The 16,909-nt window shown below is 57.2% G+C and overlaps 1 protein-coding gene across 1 annotated transcript; it reads right to left on the bottom strand.

Annotated features, from left to right (window-relative positions):
* Window positions 1-384: 384 nt before the first annotated feature.
* Window positions 385-16,314, bottom strand: SCN1B (sodium voltage-gated channel beta subunit 1). The gene is made up of 5 exons (XM_090128211.1): window positions 14,552-16,314; window positions 10,951-11,117; window positions 8,760-9,000; window positions 4,039-4,177; window positions 385-485 (listed from the first exon to the last, which is right to left on the bottom strand). The coding sequence occupies exons 1-5, from the start codon at window positions 14,595-14,597 to the stop codon at window positions 419-421; spliced, it is 660 nt and encodes a 219-aa protein (XP_089984337.1). The 5' UTR covers window positions 14,598-16,314; the 3' UTR covers window positions 385-418.
* Window positions 16,315-16,909: the final 595 nt, after the last annotated feature.

The raw sequence follows: 16,909 nt of genomic DNA, 5'->3' as shown, positions 1-16,909 counted from the left end.
TGCCCCCAAATCCTTTATAGGAGCACCCATGGGTGCCCCCCAGAACCCATTTATTGCACACGAGCACCCATGGGTGCCCCCCCCAAAAAACCCCGTATCCTTTAAGGCAGCACCCATGGGTGCCCCCAAACCCCGTATCCATTAAGGCAGCACCCATGGGTGCCCCCAAATCCTTTATAGGAGCACCCATGGGTGCCCCCCAGAACCCATTTATTGCACACGAGCACCCATGGGTGCCCCCCCCCAAAAACCCCGTATCATTTAAGGCAGCACCCATGGGTGGGGGGGGAGGGACCCGAGCCAACCCCCCCCCCCCTCCCCCATCACCCCAAGTGGGGGGGGGGGGGATTTATTGCAAGGGGTGGAGGGGTGGGGTGGGGGGTGGGGGGGGGCGGGGAGTGGGGGGCACCCATGGGTGCTACTCGGCCACCTGCACCCCGGCGCAGTTCTCCTTGCTCTCGGAGGTGATGGCCAGGTACTCGGAGCTGGGGGGGGAGGAAATGGGGGGGAGAAATAATGGGGTCGGAATGAAAGCAGCCCTAAAATACCCCAAAACCAACCCCAAAACCAACCCCAGTGACACCCTAAAAAGACACCCCAATGACACCCCAAAAACACCCCATAAAGTCCCCTAATGACACCCCAAGGACACCCCAAGAACACCCCATAAACTCCCCTAATGAAACCCCCAAGGACACCCCAAAACCACCCCAAAAACAACCCCAAAACCAACCCCAATGACACCCCAAAAACAACCCTAAATAAACCCCAAAAACACCCCATAAACTCCCCTAATGACACCCACAATGACACCCCAAAAATGACCCCAAAAACAACCCGAATGACACCCCAAAAACAACCCGAATGACACCCCAAAAACAACCCTAATGACACCCCAAAACCACCCCATAGACTCCCCTAATGACACCCCAAAACAACCCCAATGACCAACCCTAAATACACCCCATAAACTCTCCTAATGACATCCCAGTGACACCCTAAAAACAACCCCAATGACACCCCAAAACCAACCCCAATGAAACCCCAAGAACACCCCATAAACTCCCCTAAGGACACCCACAATGACACCCCAAAAATGACCCCCAAACCAACCCCAATGACACCCTAAAAACACTCCAAAAATGACCCCAAAAACGACCCCAAAACCACCGCATAAACTCCCCTAATGACACCCCCAATGACACCCCAAAAACGACCCCAAAACCAACCCCAATGACACCCCATAAACTCCCCTAATGACACCCCAATGACACCCCATTAACGACCCCAAAACCAACCCCAATGACAACCCAAAACAAACACCCCAAAACCACCCCAAAAACGACCCGAAAACCAACCCCAATGACACCCAAAAAACACCCCAAAAATGACCCCAAAAACGACCCCAAAACCAACCCCAATGACACCCCAAAAACACCCCATAAACTCCCCTAATGACACCCCGAAACCACCCCAAAAACGACCCCAAAACCAACCCCAGTCACCCCAAAAACACCCCACAAATGACCCCAAAAACGACCCCAAAACCAACCCCAGTGACACCCCAAAAACACCCCATAAACTGCCCTAATGACACCCCAATGAAACCCAAAACCACACCAGAAACGACCCCAAAACCAACCCCAATGACATCCCGAAAACACCCCATAAACTCCCCTAATGACACCCCAAAAACACCCCAAAAATTCCCCTAATGACACCCCAGTGACACCCCAAAAACAACCCTAAATACAACCCCAAAAACACCCCCAATGACACCCCAAAACCAACCCCAAAACCAACCCGAATGACACCCCAAAACCACCCCATAGGCTCCCCTAATGACACCCCCAATGACACCCCAAAACCAACCCCAATGACACCCTAAAAACCCCAAAACAACCCCAATGACACCCCAAAAACACCCCATAAACCGCCCTAATGACACCCTTAATGACACCCCAAAAACAACCCCTCAAAACAACCCCAATGACACCCCAAAAACGACCCCAAAACCAACTCCAATGACACCCCAAAAACACCCCAAAAATGACCCCAAAAACGACCCCAAAACCACCACCAGACACCCCGAAAACACCCCAAAAATGACCCCAAAAACGACCCCAAAACCAACCCCAGTGACACCCTGAAAACACCCCATAAACTCCCCTAATGTCACCCCCATGATACCCCAAAACCACCCCAAAAACGACCCCAAAACCAACCTCAATGACACCCCATAAACTCCCCTAATGACACCCACAATGACACCCCAAAAACGACCCCAAAACCAACCTCAATGACACCCCAAAAACACCCCAAAAATGACCCCAAAAACGACCCCAAAACCAACCCCAGTGTCACCCCAAAAACACCCCATAAACTGCCCTAATGACACCCCAAAACCACCCCAAAACCACCCCAAAAACGACCCCAAAACCAACCCCAGCGACCCCAAAACCATTACCGTAATTACCCCCCAATTCCCTCCCCAACTTCCCCATTACCGTAATTACCCCCAGCTCCCCCCAAAATTTCCCCATTACCGTAATTACCCCCCAATTCCGTCCCCAATTTCCTCATTACCATAATTACCCCCCAATTCCCTCCCCAACTTCCCCATTACCATAATTACCCCCAGCTCCCCCCAAAATCTCCCCATTACCGTAATTACCCCCCAGCTCCCCTCAAAATCTCCCCATTACCGTAATTACCCCCAATTCCCTCCCCCAAATTTCCCCATTACCGTAATTACCCCCCATGCACCCCCCAAAATTTCCCCATTACCGTAATTACCCCCAGCTCCCTCCCCAATTTCCCCATTACCGTAATTAACCCCCAATTCCCTCCCCAACTTCCCCATTACCATAATTAACCCCCCCGCTCCCCCCAAAATTTCCCTATTACCGTAATTACCCCCAGCACGCCCCAAAATCTCCCCATTACCGTAATTACCCCAATTCCCCCCAAATTTCCCCATTACCGTAATTACCCCCCAATTCCCTCCCCAAAATTTCCCCATTACCGTAATTACCCCCCAATTCCCTCCCCAAAATTTCCCCATTACCGTAATTACCCCCCAATTCTCTCCCCAAAATCTCCCCATTACCGTAATTACCCCCCAGATCCCCACAAAATTTCCCCCTTACCATAATTACCCCCCAGCTCCCTCCCCAATTTCCTCATTACCATAATTACCCCCCAATTCCCTCCCCAACTTCCCCATTACCATAATTACCCCCAGCTCCCCCCAAAATTTCCCCATTACCATAATTACCCCCCAGCTCTCCTCAAAATCTCCCCATTACCGTAATTACCCCCCAATTCCCTCCCCAACTTCCCCATTACCGTAATTACCCCCAGCTGCCCTCAAAATCTCCCCATTACCGTAATTACCCCCCAATTCCCTCCCCAATTTCCTCATTACCATAATTACCCCCCAGCTCTCCTCAAAATCTCCCCATTACCGTAATTACCCCCAATTCCCTCCCCAAGATTTCCCCATTACCGTAATTACCCCCCAGCTCCCCTCAAAATCTCCCCATTACCGTAATTACCCCCAATTCCCTCCCCCAAATTTCCCCATTACCGTAATTACCCCCAATTCCCCCAAAATTTCCCCATTACCGTAATTACCCCCCAGCTCCCTCCCCAAAATTTCCCTATTACCGTAATTAACCCCCAATTCCCTCCCCAATTTCCCCATTACCATAATTACCCCCAGCTCCCCCCAAAATCTCCCCATTACCGTAATTACCCCCCAATTCCCTCCCCAACTTCCCCATTACCATAATTACCCCGAGCTCCCCCCAAAATTTCCCCATTACCGTAATTACCCCCCAGCTCCCCCCAAAATCTCCCCATTACCATAATTCCCCCCCCAATTTCCCACTTACCGTAATTAACCCCCCAGCTCCCCCCAAAATCTCCCCATTACCGTAATTCCCCCCCAATTCCCTCCCCTCATTACCGTAATTACCTCCAATCCCCCTATTTTCCCCCCCCAATCCCACCCCCCCCCCCCCCCCGAAAACTCACGCGCTGTCTGGGGGCGGTGCGGAGGCAGCTGCCACTTTCCTGTAGCAATACAGCATCTCAGCTGCCAGCCAAAGGGTGAGCAGCACGATCAGGACGTACATCAGCACCTCCGACACGATGCTCGCCAGGTCCCGGCGCTCTGTCGGTGCAAGCCACGCCCCCTCGTGTAAGCCACGCCCCTCCTCGTGCAAGCCACGCTAACTCCCAATCCACCTTTCCCCATTGCAAAGCCTTATGTGCATCACCGGTGCTTGGGAATAGGCCACGCCCCATCTGGCTTAGGCCACGCCCCTTCCTGCATAGGCCACGCCCCCTCGTGTAAGCCACGCCCCCCTCCCCTCGTGCAAACCGCCCTTACCCCCAACTCACCTTTCCCCATTGCAAAGCCCTATGGGCAGCAGCAGTACTTGGGAATAGCCCACGCTCCCTGAACACAAAGCCACGCCCCCTCTGGCTTTGGCCACGCCCCTTCCTGCATAGGCCACGCCCACTCGTGTAGGCCACGCCCTTCCTCGTGCAAGCCAAGCTAACTCCCAATCCACCTTTCCCAATTGCAAAGCCTTATGTGCATTGCCGGTGTTTGGGAATAGGCCACGCCCCCTCTGGCTTTGGCCACGCCTCCTCTTGTAAGCCACGCCCCTCCTCGTGCAAGCCACGCTAACCCCCGACCCACCTTTCCCCATTGCAAAGCCCTATGGGGCATCACCAGTGCTTTGGAATAGGCCACGCCCCCTGAACACAGAGCCACGCCCCTCTGGCTTTGTCCACGCCCCTTCCTGCATAGGCCACGCCCACTCGTGTAGGCCACGCCCCCCTCGTGCAAGCCACACTAACTCCCAACCCACCTTTCCCCATTGCAAAGCCTTATGTGCATTGCCAGTGCTTGGGAACAGGCCACGCCCCCTCTGGCTTTGGCCACGCCTCCTCTTGTAAGCCACGCCCCTCCTCGTGCAAGCCACGCTAACCCCCGACCCACCTTTCCCCATTGCAAAGCCCTATGGGCAGCACCAGTGCTTGGGAATAGGCCACGCCCCCTGAACACAAAGCCACGCCCCCTCTGGCTTTGACCACGCCCCTTCCTGCATAGGCCACGCCCACTCGTGTAAGCCACGCCCCTCCTCATGCAAGCCACGCTAAGCCCCAACCCACCTTTCCCCATTGCAAAGCCCTATGGGGCAGCACCAGTGCTTTGGATTAGGCCACGCCCCCTGAACACAAAGCCACGCCTCCTCTGGCTTTCGCCACGCCCCTTCCTGCATAGGCCACGCCCACTCGTGTAGGCCACGCCCCCCTCGTGCAAGCCACACTAACTCCCAACCCACCTTTCCCCATTGCAAAGCCTTATGTGCATTGCCGGTGTTTGGGAATAGGCCACGCCCCCTCTGGCTTTGGCCACGCCCCCTCGTGTAAGCCACGCCCCCCCTCCCCTCGTGCAAACCACCCGTACCCCTGACCCACCTTTCCCCATTGCAAAGCCCTATGGGGCATCACTGGTGCTTGGGAATAGGCCACGCCCCATCTGGCATAGGCCACGCCCCTTCCTGCATAGGCCACGCCCCCTCGTGTAAGCCACGCCCCTCCTCGTGCAAGCCACGCTAACCCCCGACCCACCTTTCCCCATTGCAAAGCCTTATGTGCATCACCGGTGCTTGGGAATAGGCCACGCCCCATCTGGCTTAGGCCACGCCCCTTCCTGCATTGGCCACGCCCCCTCGTGTAAGCCACGCCCCCCCTCCCCTCGTGCAAACCACCCGTACCCCCGACCCACCTTTCCCCATTGCAAAGCCCTATGAGCAGCACCGGTGCTTGGGAATAGGCCACGCCCCCTGAACACAAAGCCACGCCTCCTCTGGATTTGGTCACGCCCCCTCGTGTAAGCCACGCCCCCCCTCCTCTCGTGCAAGCCACACTAACTCCCAACCCACCTTTCCCCATTGCAAAGCCCTATGGGCAGCACCAGTGTTTCGGAATAGGCCACGCCCCCTGAACACAAAGCCACGCCCCTCTTGCTTTGGCCACGCACCCTCGTGTAAGCCACGCCCCCCTCGTGCTGGACACACTAACCCCCGACCCACCTTTCCCCATTGCAAAGCCTTATGTGCATAACCGGTGCTTGGGAATAGGCCACGCCCCATCTGGCTTTGGCCACGCCCCTTCATGCATAGGCCACGCCCCCTCGTGTAAGCCACGCCCCTCCTCGTGCAAGCCAAGCTAACTCCCAATCCACCTTTCCCCATTGCAAAGCCCTATGGGCAGCACCAGTGCTTGGGAATAGGCCACGCCCCCGAACACAAAGACACGCCTCCTCTGGCTTTCGCCACGCCCCTTCCTGCATAGGCCACGCCCCCTCGTGTAAGCCACGCCCCTCCTCGTGCAAGCCACGCTAACCCCCCACCCACCTTTCGCCATTGCAAAGCCCTATGGGGCAGCACCAGTGCATGGGAATAGGCCACCCCCCATCTGGCTTTTGCCACGCCCCTTCCTGCATATGCCACGCCCACTCGTGTAAGCCACGCCCCTCCTCGTGCAAGCCACACTAAACCCCGACCCACCTTTCCCCACTGCAAAGCCCTATGGGGCATCACTGGTGCTTTCGGAATAGGCCACGCCCCCTCTGGCTTAGGCCACGCCCCTTCCTGCATTGGCCACGCCCCCTCGTGTAAGCCACGCCCCTCCTCGTGCAAGCCACGCTAACCCCCGACCTACCTTTCCCCATTGCAAAGCCCTATGGGCAGCACCAGTGCTTCAGAATAGGCCACGCCCCCTGAACGCAAAGCCACGCCCCCACTGGCTTTGGCCACGCCTTCCTCTATAGCCACGCCCCTTTCGTGCAAGCCACGCCCCCTACCTCGCCCCCCCCCTTTCCCATTGCAAAGCCCTATGGACATCAGTGCACTTGGCTAGGCCACGCCCCACTAATCCAAAGCCACGCCCCTTGCTGGCACTGGCCACGCCCCCTTTCTCCTAAAGCCACGCCCACTCGTTTAAGCCACGCCTCCCCTCCATCCCCATTCCCTATTACAAAGCCCTATAGGCATCACCAGTGCTTTGGAATAGGCCACACCCCCAACACATAAAACACGCCCCCTTCTGGCTTTGGCCACACCCCCTTAACAGAAAGCCACGCCCATTTCCTTCCAGCCACGCCCCCTAACCCGCCCCCTTCCCCCCCAACCCATTGCAAAGCCCTACAGACACCAGCAGTGCTTGGGAATAGGCCACGCCCCCCTTGACCCAAAACCACGCCCCTTTCCTGCATAGGCCACGCCCCCTTAAAGCAACAGTACCCCCTCAAACCCTCCCTTCACTCCTCCCAACCCCCCACCCATCGCCCAATCAGGCCACGCCCCCTCCCTAAGCCACGCCCTCAGGCCACGCCCCCTCCCTAAGCCACGCCCTCTTAAAGCAACAGCGTCCCTTTTTAAACCCCTCCAACGCACCCCTACCACCCCCATCCCCTGATCCCTTAAAGCGACAGTCCCCCCCTTAAGCCCCCCTGCAACCCCACCCCCTTCCCCGGAGGCCACGCCCCCTTAAAGCAATAGTACCCCCATAAACCCCTCCAACCTCACCACCCCCCCACCTCCTACTCCCCTCCCTCAGGCCACGCCCCCCCCTTTAAGCCACGCCCCCTAAGACTCTTAAAGGCACAGTACCACTCCCCCCCCTCCAGCTCTCTTAAAGGCACAGTAGCACCCTCTTAAAGGCACAGTACCACTTCTCCCCCAGCTCCCTTAAAGGTACAGTACCACTCCCCCCCAGCTCTCTTAAAGGCACAGTACCACTCCCCCTCTCCAGCTCTCTTAAAGGCACAGTACCACCCTCTTAAAGGCACAGTACCACTCCCCCCCCAGCTCTCTTAAAGGCACAGTACCGCTCCCCCCCCCAGCTCTCTTAAAGGCACAGTACCGCTTCCCCCACCCCCCCAGCTCTCTTAAAGGCACAGTACCACTCCCTCCCCCCAGCTCTCTTAAAGGTACAGTACCGCTCCCCCCCAGCTCTCTTAAAGGCACAGTACCACTTCTGCCCCCCCCAGCTCCCTTAAAGGCATAGTACCACTCCCCCCCCAGCTCTCTTAAAGGCACAGTACTGCTTCCCCTCCCCCCCATCTCTCTTAAAGGCACAGTACCACTCCCTCACCAGCTCTCTTAAAGGCACAGTACCGCTCCCACCCCCCAGCTCTCTTAAAGGCACAGTACCACCCTCTTAAAGGCACAGTACCACTTCCCCCCCCATCTCTCTTAAAGGCACAGTACCACTCCCCCCCAGCTCCCTTAAAGGCACAGTACCGCTCCCCCCCCAGCTCTCTTAAAGGCACAGTACCACTCCCCCCCAGCTCTCTTAAAGGCACAGTACCACTTCCCCCCCCATCTCCCTTAAAGGCACAGTACCACTCCCCCCCAGCTCCCTTAAAGGCACAGTACCGCTCCCCCCCCAGCTCTCTTAAAGGCACAGTACCACTCCCCCCCAGCTCTCTTAAAGGCACAGTACCACTCCCCCCCCAGCTCTCTTAAAGGCACAGTACTGCTTCTCCCCCCCCATCTCTCTTAAAGGCACACTACCACTCCCCCCCCAGCTCTCTTAAAGGCACAGTACCGCTCCCCGCCCAGCTCCCTTAAAGGCACAGTACCACCCTCTTAAAGGCACAGTACCACTTCCCCCCCCATCTCTCTTAAAGGCACAGTACCACTCCCCCCCCAGCTCTCTTAAAGGCACAGTACCGCTCTCCACCACGGCCAGCTTCACACTCTTGTTTCGGGCCAGGCTGTACGTGTAGCCCTCAAAGGTGAGGTTGCGACGCAGGCGACAGACGTAGAGCCCGGCGTGGGGCCTCCCCACGGCGGACAGACGAACAGACAGGTCCTGAATATCCCGAGTCCCACGGGAGCCATTCCACGACAGCAGCCCTTGGAAAGGGCCGGGGGCAACCCAGGCGCCCTCCTCTGGGGTGTAGTGGAGGATCTGTGGGGGGATGGAGAGCTGTAAATGTGGGGCTGGACCCACAGAGATCCAGAGGAATCTATGGGACCCCATAAGGGACGCATAGAGACCCATAGGGATGCATAGGGACCCACAGAGACCTATAGGGATCCATAGAACGCTACAGAGATCCCATAGAGACCCACAGAGACCCATAGGGACCCATAGGGACCCACTGAGATCCATAGAGACCCATAGAGACCCACAGGGACCCACAGGGACCCATAGTGACCCATAGGGACCCACAGGGACCCATAGTGACCCATAGGGACCCACTGAGATCCATAGGGACCCATAGAGACCCATAGAGACCCATAGAGACCCATAGGAACCCATAGGGACCCACTGAGATCCATAGGGACCAATAGAGACCCATAGAGACCCATAGGGACCCATAGGGACCCACTGAGATCCATAGGGAACCATAGAGACCCATAGGGACCCACTGAGATCCATAGGGACCCATAGAGACCCATAGGGACCCATAGGGACCCACAGGGACCCATTGAGATGCAGAGACCCATAGAAACCCATAGGGACCCATAGGGACCCATAGGGACCCATAGGGACCAACAGAAACCCATAGGGACCCATAGGGACCCACAGAAACCAGTAAGGACCCATAGGGACAAACAGGGACCCATAGGGACCCCATAGGGACCCACAGAAACCAGTAAGGACCCATAGGGACAAACAGGGACCCATAGGGACCCCATAGGGACCCACAGCAGCCCTTGGAAAGGGCCGGGGGCAACCCAGGCGCCCTCCTTTGGGGTGCAGTGGAGGATCTGTGGGGGGATGGAGAGCTCTAAATGTGGGGCTGGACCCACAGAGATCCCATAACCCCCTCCCACCACCCCATAACCCCCCCACATCCCCACCAACCACCCCATAGCCCCCTGCAATCACCCCATAACTCCCCATAACCCTCTCCAATCACCCCATAACCCCCCCTTTTCCCCCCATAACCCCCTCCCATCACCCCATAAGCACCCATAAACCCCCTCCCATCACCCCATAACCTCCCATAACGCCTTCCCATCACCCCATAACCCCCCTCTTCTGCCCCATAACCCCCTCCAATCACCCTATAACCCCCCCCAAATCCCCACCAATCACCCCATAACCCCCCCTCCTCCCCCTCTAACCCTCTCCAATCACCCCATAACCCCCAGTAACCCCCTCAGATCACCCCATAACCCCCCTCTTCCCCCCCATAACCCCCTCAGATCACCCCATAAGCCCCCATAAACCCCCTCCAATCACCCCATAACCCCCTCCGATCACCCCATAAACCCCATAACCCCCTCCCATCACCCCAAAACCTCCCATAACCCCTTCTCATCACCCCATAACCCCTCCAGTCACCCCATAACCCCCCTCCTCCCCTTCCAATCACCCCATAACCCCCTCTCATCACCCCATAACCCCCCTCCCATCACCCCATAACCTCCCATAACCCCCTCCAACCACCCCATAACCCCCTGCAATCACCCCATAACTCCCCATAACCCTCTCCAATCACCCCATAACCCCCCTTTTCCCCCCCATAACCCCCTCCCATCACCCCATAAGCCCCCATAAACCCCCTCCAAACACCCCATAACCTCCCATAACCCCTTCCCATCACCCCCTAACCCCCTCCAATCACCCCATAACTCCCCTCCTCCCCATCTAACCCTCTCCAATCACCCCATAACCCCCCATACCCCCCTCCCATCACCCCATAACCCCGCATAACTCCCCCAATCACCCCATAACCCCCCCAAATCCCCACCAATCACCCCATAACCCCCTGCAATCACCCCATAACCCCCCTCCTCCCCCTCTAACCCTCTCCAATCACCCCATAACCCCTCATAAACCCCTCCAACCACCCCATAACCACCCCATCACCCCCTCCCCGTGCCCCACACACCCCCCCCACCTCACCTTGGTGAACTCGGGGGCTCCCTCAGCCCTAAAGAACCATTCCCCCTCTGCCTCTGCTGGGGTCTCGCTTCGTCGCTTGCAGGCGATGCAAAGCAGTTTGAATGGAGCTCCCAGCACGGCTTCTGTCTCCGAATCCACCTCCACGCAACCCCCCAGGACCCCCGGGGCTGGAGGGGGGAAAAGAATTAAGGGAGAAGACCCCAAAAGTTTGGGGTGAAAAAGTGGGATTTGAGGGATTTGAAGGGGGGGGGGGGGGGGTTGAGGTCACCCATCCAAGGGCTGAACGGGGCGGACCCTGCTTAGCTTCTGAGGTGTTACAGGGGGGAAAATTGGGGTAAAAACCCAAAATTAACCCCAAAAACATGAATGGGGAAATGTGGGGGGGCAACAAGGGGCTAAGAATTAGGGGAGCCCCAAAACTTGGGGATTTTGGGATGAAAAATGGAAGTTTTGGGGTTCAGGTCACCCATCCAAGGGCTGAACGGGGCGGACCCTGCTTAGCTTCGGAGGTGCTACAGGCGGAAAATTGGTGAAAAAACCCAAAATGAACCCAAAAATGGACACCCCCCCAATATTACTGATGTCATTAAAGGGGGTTGGGTGAGGGGGACCCCAAAAATTCAAGATTTTGGGGTGAAAAATGGAAGTTTTGGGGTTCAGGTCACCCATCCAAGGGCTGAACGGGGCAGAGCCTGCTTAGCTTCTGAGGTGCTACAGGGTGAAAATTGGTGAAAAACCCCAAAATGAACCCAAAAATGGACACCCCCCCAATATTACTGATGTCATTAAGGGGGGTTGAGGAGGGGGACCCCAAAAATTCAAGATTTTGGGGTGAAAAATGGAAGTTTTGGGGTTCAGGTCACCCATCCAAGGGCTGAATGGGCGGACCCTGCTTAGCTTCTGAGGTGCAACAGGGGGAAAATTGGTGAAAAACCCAAAATGAACCCAAAAATGGACACCCCCCCAACATTACTGATGTCAGTAAGGGGGGCTGTCGGAGGGGGACCCCAAAAACTGGGGATTTTGGGGTGAAAAATGGAAGTTTTGGGGTTCAGGTCACCCATCCAAGGGCTGAACGGGGCGGACCCTGCTTAGCTTCTGAGGTGTTACAGGGGGGAAAATTGGTGAAAAACCCCAAAATGAACCCAAAAATGGACACACCCCCAATATTACTGATGTCATTAAAGAGGGTTGGGTGAGGGGGACCCCAAAAATTCGGGATTTTGGGGTGAAAAATGGAAGTTTTGGGGTTCAGGTCACCCATCCAAGGGCTGAATGGGGCGGACCCTGCTTAGCTTCGGAGGTGTTACAGGGGGGAAAATTGGGGTAAAAACCCAAAATTAACCCCAAAAACATGAATGGGGAAATGTGGGGTGGGGCAACGGGGGGCTAAGAATTAGGGGAGCCCCAAAACTTGGGGATTTTGGGGTGAAAAGTGGAAGTTTTGGGGTTCAGGTCACCCATCCAAGGGCTGAACGGGGCAGAGCCTGCTTAGCTTCTGAGGTGCAACAGGGGGAAAATTGGTGAAAAACCCCAAAATGAACCCAAAAATGGACACCCCCCCAATATTACTGATGTCATTAAAGGGGGTTGGGTGAGGGGAACCCTAAAAATTCAGGATTTTGGGGTGAAAAATGGAAGTTTGGGTGTTCAGGTCACCCATCCAAAGGTTGAACGGGGCGGACCCTGCTTAGCTTCTGAGGTGTTACAGGGGAAGATTTAAGGTCCTGGAAGATTTATGGGGGGGTCATGGGAAGGTTATAAGGTCCTGGAAGATTTATGGGGGGGTCATGGGAAGGTTATAAGATCCTGGAAGGTTCATAGGAGGGTCATGGGGAGGTTATAAGGTCCTGGAAGGTTTATGGGGGGATCATGGGGAGGTTTAGGGTCCTGGAAGGTTCATGGGAGGTCCTGGAAGGTTCATAGGAGGGTCATGGGGAGGTTATAAGGTCCTGGAAGGTTTATGGGGGGGTTCTGGGAAGATTAGAAGGTCCTGGAAGGTTCATAGGAGGGGGTTGTGGGGAGGTTATAAGGTCCTGGAAGGTTCATAGGAGGTCCTGGAAGATTCATAGGAAAGTCCTAAGGGGGCTTTAGGTCCTGGAAGGTTTACTTGGGGGGGGTCCTGGGGAGGTTATAAGGTCCTGGAAGGTTCATGGGGGGGTCATGGGGAGGTTATAAAGTCCTGGAAGGTTCATAGGAGGGTCATGGGAAGGTTATAAGGTCCTGGAAGGTTCATGGGAGGTCCTGTAAAGTTCCTGGGGAGGTCCTGGGGGGTCTTTGGGTCCTGGAAGGTTCATGAGGGGGTCGTGGGGAGGCTTTTTGGGGTCCTGGAAGGTTTATGGATGGGTTCAGGGCAGGTTTGAGGTCTTGGAAGGTCCATGGGGGGGTCCTGGGATGGTTATAAGGTCCTGGAAGGTTCACGGGGGGGTCATGGGAAGGTTATAGGGTCCTGGAAAGCTATTGGGGGGGTGCTGGAAGGTTCATAGGGAGATCCTAAGGGGGCTTTTGGGTCCTGGAAGGTTTATGGGGGGGATCTTGTGGAGCTTATAGGGTCCTGGAAGGTTCATGGGGGGGATCCTAAGGAGGTTTGGGGTCCTGGAAGGTTGATGGGGGGGTCATGGGAAGGTTATAGGGTCCTGGAAGGCTCTTTGTGGGTCCTGGAAGGTTCTTGGGGGAGTCCAGAGCAGGTTATAAGGTCCTGGAAGGTTCATGGGGGGCTTCTAAGGGGGTTAGAGGGTCCTAGAAGGTTCATGAGGGGGTCCTGGGAAGGTTTGGGGTCCTGGAAGGTTGATGGGGGGGGTCATGGGAAGGTTATAGGGTCCTTGAAGGCTCCTTGTGGGTCCTGGAAGGTTCTTGGGGGGGTTCTGAGCAGGTTATAAGGTCCTGGAAGGTTCATAAGGGGTCATGGGGAGGTTTGAGGTCCTGGAAGGTTCATGGGGGGGGTCCTAAGGGGGTTAGAGGGTCCTGGAAGGTTCATGAGGGGGTCGCGGGGAGGTTTGAGGTCCTGGAAGGTTCATGGGGGGGTCCTAAGGGGGCTTTTGGGTCCTGGAAGGTTTATGGGGGGGATCTTGTGGAGCTTATAGGGTCCTGGAAGGTTCATGGGGGGGTCCTGGGACAGTTTGGGGTCCTGGAAGGTTGATGGGGGGGGTCATGGGAAGGTTATAGGGTCCTGGAAAGCTATTGGGGGGGTCCTGGAAGGTTCATAGGGAGATCCTAAGGGGGCTTTTGGGTCCTGGAAGGTTTATGGGGGGGATCTTGTGGAGCTTATAGGGTCCTGGAAGGTTCATGGGGGGGTCCTGGGGAGGTTTGGGGTCCTGGAAGATTTATGGGGAGGTCATGGGAAGGTTATAGGGTTCTTGAAGGCTCTTTGTGGGTCCTTGAAGGTTCTTGGGGGGGTCCAGAGCAGGTTATAAGGTCCTGGAAGGTTCATAAGGGGGTCATGGGGAGGCTTGAGGTCCTGGAAGGTTCATAAGGGGGGGGGAGGGGCGGGGACACGACGACTTTGAGAGGTCCTTGAAGGGATCCTTTGAGGGGTCGGGGGGGTCCCGTGGTGGGTGGGGGTTATTTGGGGGTGGGTTTGGGGGTCTGAAGTCGCGCTCACCCATCAGGAGGCCGAGGAGGAACAGCGCGGGGCCGCTGAAGGCCATGGCGGGCCGGGCCCGGTTCGGGCCTCTTCGGGGAGACCCTTCAGAACGCTTCGGGATTCTTCGGGTCCGGTTCGGGTCCGTTCGGCAGCGTTCGGGTCACTGCAGATCGCTTCGGGTCTCTTCGGATCCGTTCGGAGGCGTTCGGGTGGCCGCAGATCACTTCGGGTGTCGTCGGGTCCGGTTCGGGTCCGTTCGGCAGCGTTCGGGTCACTGCAGATGGCTTCGGGTGTCCTCGGGTCCGTTCGGAGGTGTTCGGGTCACTGCAGACCGCTTCGGGTGTCCTCGGGTCCGGTTCGGGTCCTTCCGGATCCCTTCGGAAGTGTTCGGGTGACCGCAGACCGTTTCGGGTGTCCTCGGGTCCGATTCGGGTCCGTTCGGAGCCGTTCGGGTCACTGCAGACCGCTTCGGGTGTCCTCGGGTCCGGTTCGGGTCCTTCCGGATCCCTTCGGAAGTGTTCGGGTGACCGCAGACCGTTTCGGGTGTCCTCGGGTCCGATTCGGGTCCGTTCGGAGCCGTTCGGGTCACTGCAGATCGCTTCGGGTCTCTTCGGCTCCGGTTCGGGTCCTTCCGGATCCGTTCGGCGGCATTCGGGTGACCGCAGACCGTTTCGGGTGTCCTCGGGTCCGATTCGGGTCCGTTCGGATCACTGCAGATTGTTTCGGGTCTCTTCGGCTCCGGTTCGGGTCCTTTCGTATCCCTTCGGAGATGTTCGGGTGACCGCAGACCGCTTCGGATGTCCTCGGGTCCGATTCGGGCCCGTTCGGAGGCGTTCGGGTCACTGCAGATTGTTTCGGGTGTCCTCGGGTCCGATTCGGGTCCTTCCGGATTCGTTCGGAAGCATTCGGGTGACCACAGACCTCTTCAGGATTCTTCGGGTCCGATTCGGGTCCTTCCGGATCCGTTCGGAGGCGTTCGGGTCACTGCAGACCGCTTCGGGATTCTTCGGGTCCGGTTCGGCTCCCTTCGGAGGCGTTCGGGTCCCCTCAGGCCGCTTCGTGTCCCTTCGGAGATCTTCGGCTCCCTTCGGACACCTTCGGGTCCCCTCAGACCACTTCGTGTCCCTTCGGAGACCTTCGGCTCCCGTTCGGCTCCCTTCGGACGCCTTCGGGTTCCCTCAGCCGCTCCGATTCCTTTCGCCCATCCCAGCGCTGCCTCCTCCGCTCGGCCGCCCCCCCGCCGCCCCGTTCCCGGCCCATGGACCCCCCGGAGGGGGCGGAGCGAAACCCGGGGGGCGACCGGAGAAGCTGAGAATCCGCAGTGAAGAAAAAATGGGGGAGGGGGGGAAGGGACGGAAGTCACGCCATGGCCGCTCGGAGCGCTTCGGAGCCCTTCGGGTACCGACTTCCGGTTCCGAGCGCCGTTCGGGTATTGACTTCCGGTTGCCGAAGAACTTCGGTTCTTTCCGGAGGAGCTCCGCCTATTGACCCCATTATCCCCAACCCATCCGCTCTCAGACCAGCAGTGACCAACGGCTGACCGCCCCGTCCAACCCCAAAACCGCCCCACAGAACCCCAAAACCGCCCCATAGAACCCCACACCGCCCCATAGGGCCCCACAGAGCCCCACACCAACTCCAATGTTTTCACATTGACCCCAACGTTCCCATTGACCCCAACGTCCCCATTGACCCCAAAGATCCCATTGACCCCACTGATCCCATTGACACCATTGACCCCAATGACCCCATTGATCCCAATGCCCGCATTGATCCTATTGACCCCATATCCCCCAGTGACCCCAAGGCAGCAGTGACCAACGGCTGAGCTTTATTGGACCGCCCCGTCCAACCCCAAAACCACCCCACAGAACCCCAAAACCGCCCCATAGCGCCCCATAGGACCCCAAAACCGCCCCATAGCACCCCATAGAGCCCCATAGGACCCCAAAACCACCCACAGAACCCCACACCGCCCCATAGAGCCCCATAGAGCCCCACAGCAACCCCAATGCGTACCCATTGACCCCAATGATCCCACTGACCCTATTGATCCCATTGACCCTATTGACCCCAATGTCCCCATGGACCCCAATGTCCCCATTGCCCCCATATCCCCTGTTGACCCCAATGTCCCCATATCCCCCCCATTGACCCCAATGTCCCCATTGACCCCGATGTCCCCATTGCCCCCACATCCACCGTTGACCCCAATGCCCCATATCCCCCCCATTGACCCCATATCCCCCCCATTGACCCCAATGTCCCCAATGTCCCCATTGACCCCAGTGATCCCATGGACCTCATTGACCCCATTGATCCCAATGTCCCCATTGACCCCATTGCCCCCATCGACCCCAATGACCCCACATCCCC

This window comes from Phasianus colchicus, chromosome 32, assembly GCF_987193195.1.
Source record: "Phasianus colchicus chromosome 32, bPhaCol1.hap1.1, whole genome shotgun sequence".
Lineage (NCBI taxonomy): Eukaryota > Metazoa > Chordata > Aves > Galliformes > Phasianidae > Phasianus > Phasianus colchicus.
This window is presented reverse-complemented; position numbering and strand designations above follow the sequence as displayed.

Bases quoted from the DNA above. Each gene is read 5' to 3' on its own strand.
- SCN1B (XM_090128211.1), bottom strand. From the start codon at position 14,597: ATGGCCTTCAGCGGCCCCGCGCTGTTCCTCCTCGGCCTCCTGATGG. The intron at 11,118-14,551 runs GTGAGCGCGACT...TCCCCCCTCCAG, and splicing joins CCTCCTCGGCCTCCTGATGG to CCCCGGGGGTCCTGGGGGGT. The intron at 9,001-10,950 runs GTGAGGTGGGGG...ATCCCCCCACAG, and splicing joins GAGCCCCCGAGTTCACCAAG to ATCCTCCACTACACCCCAGA.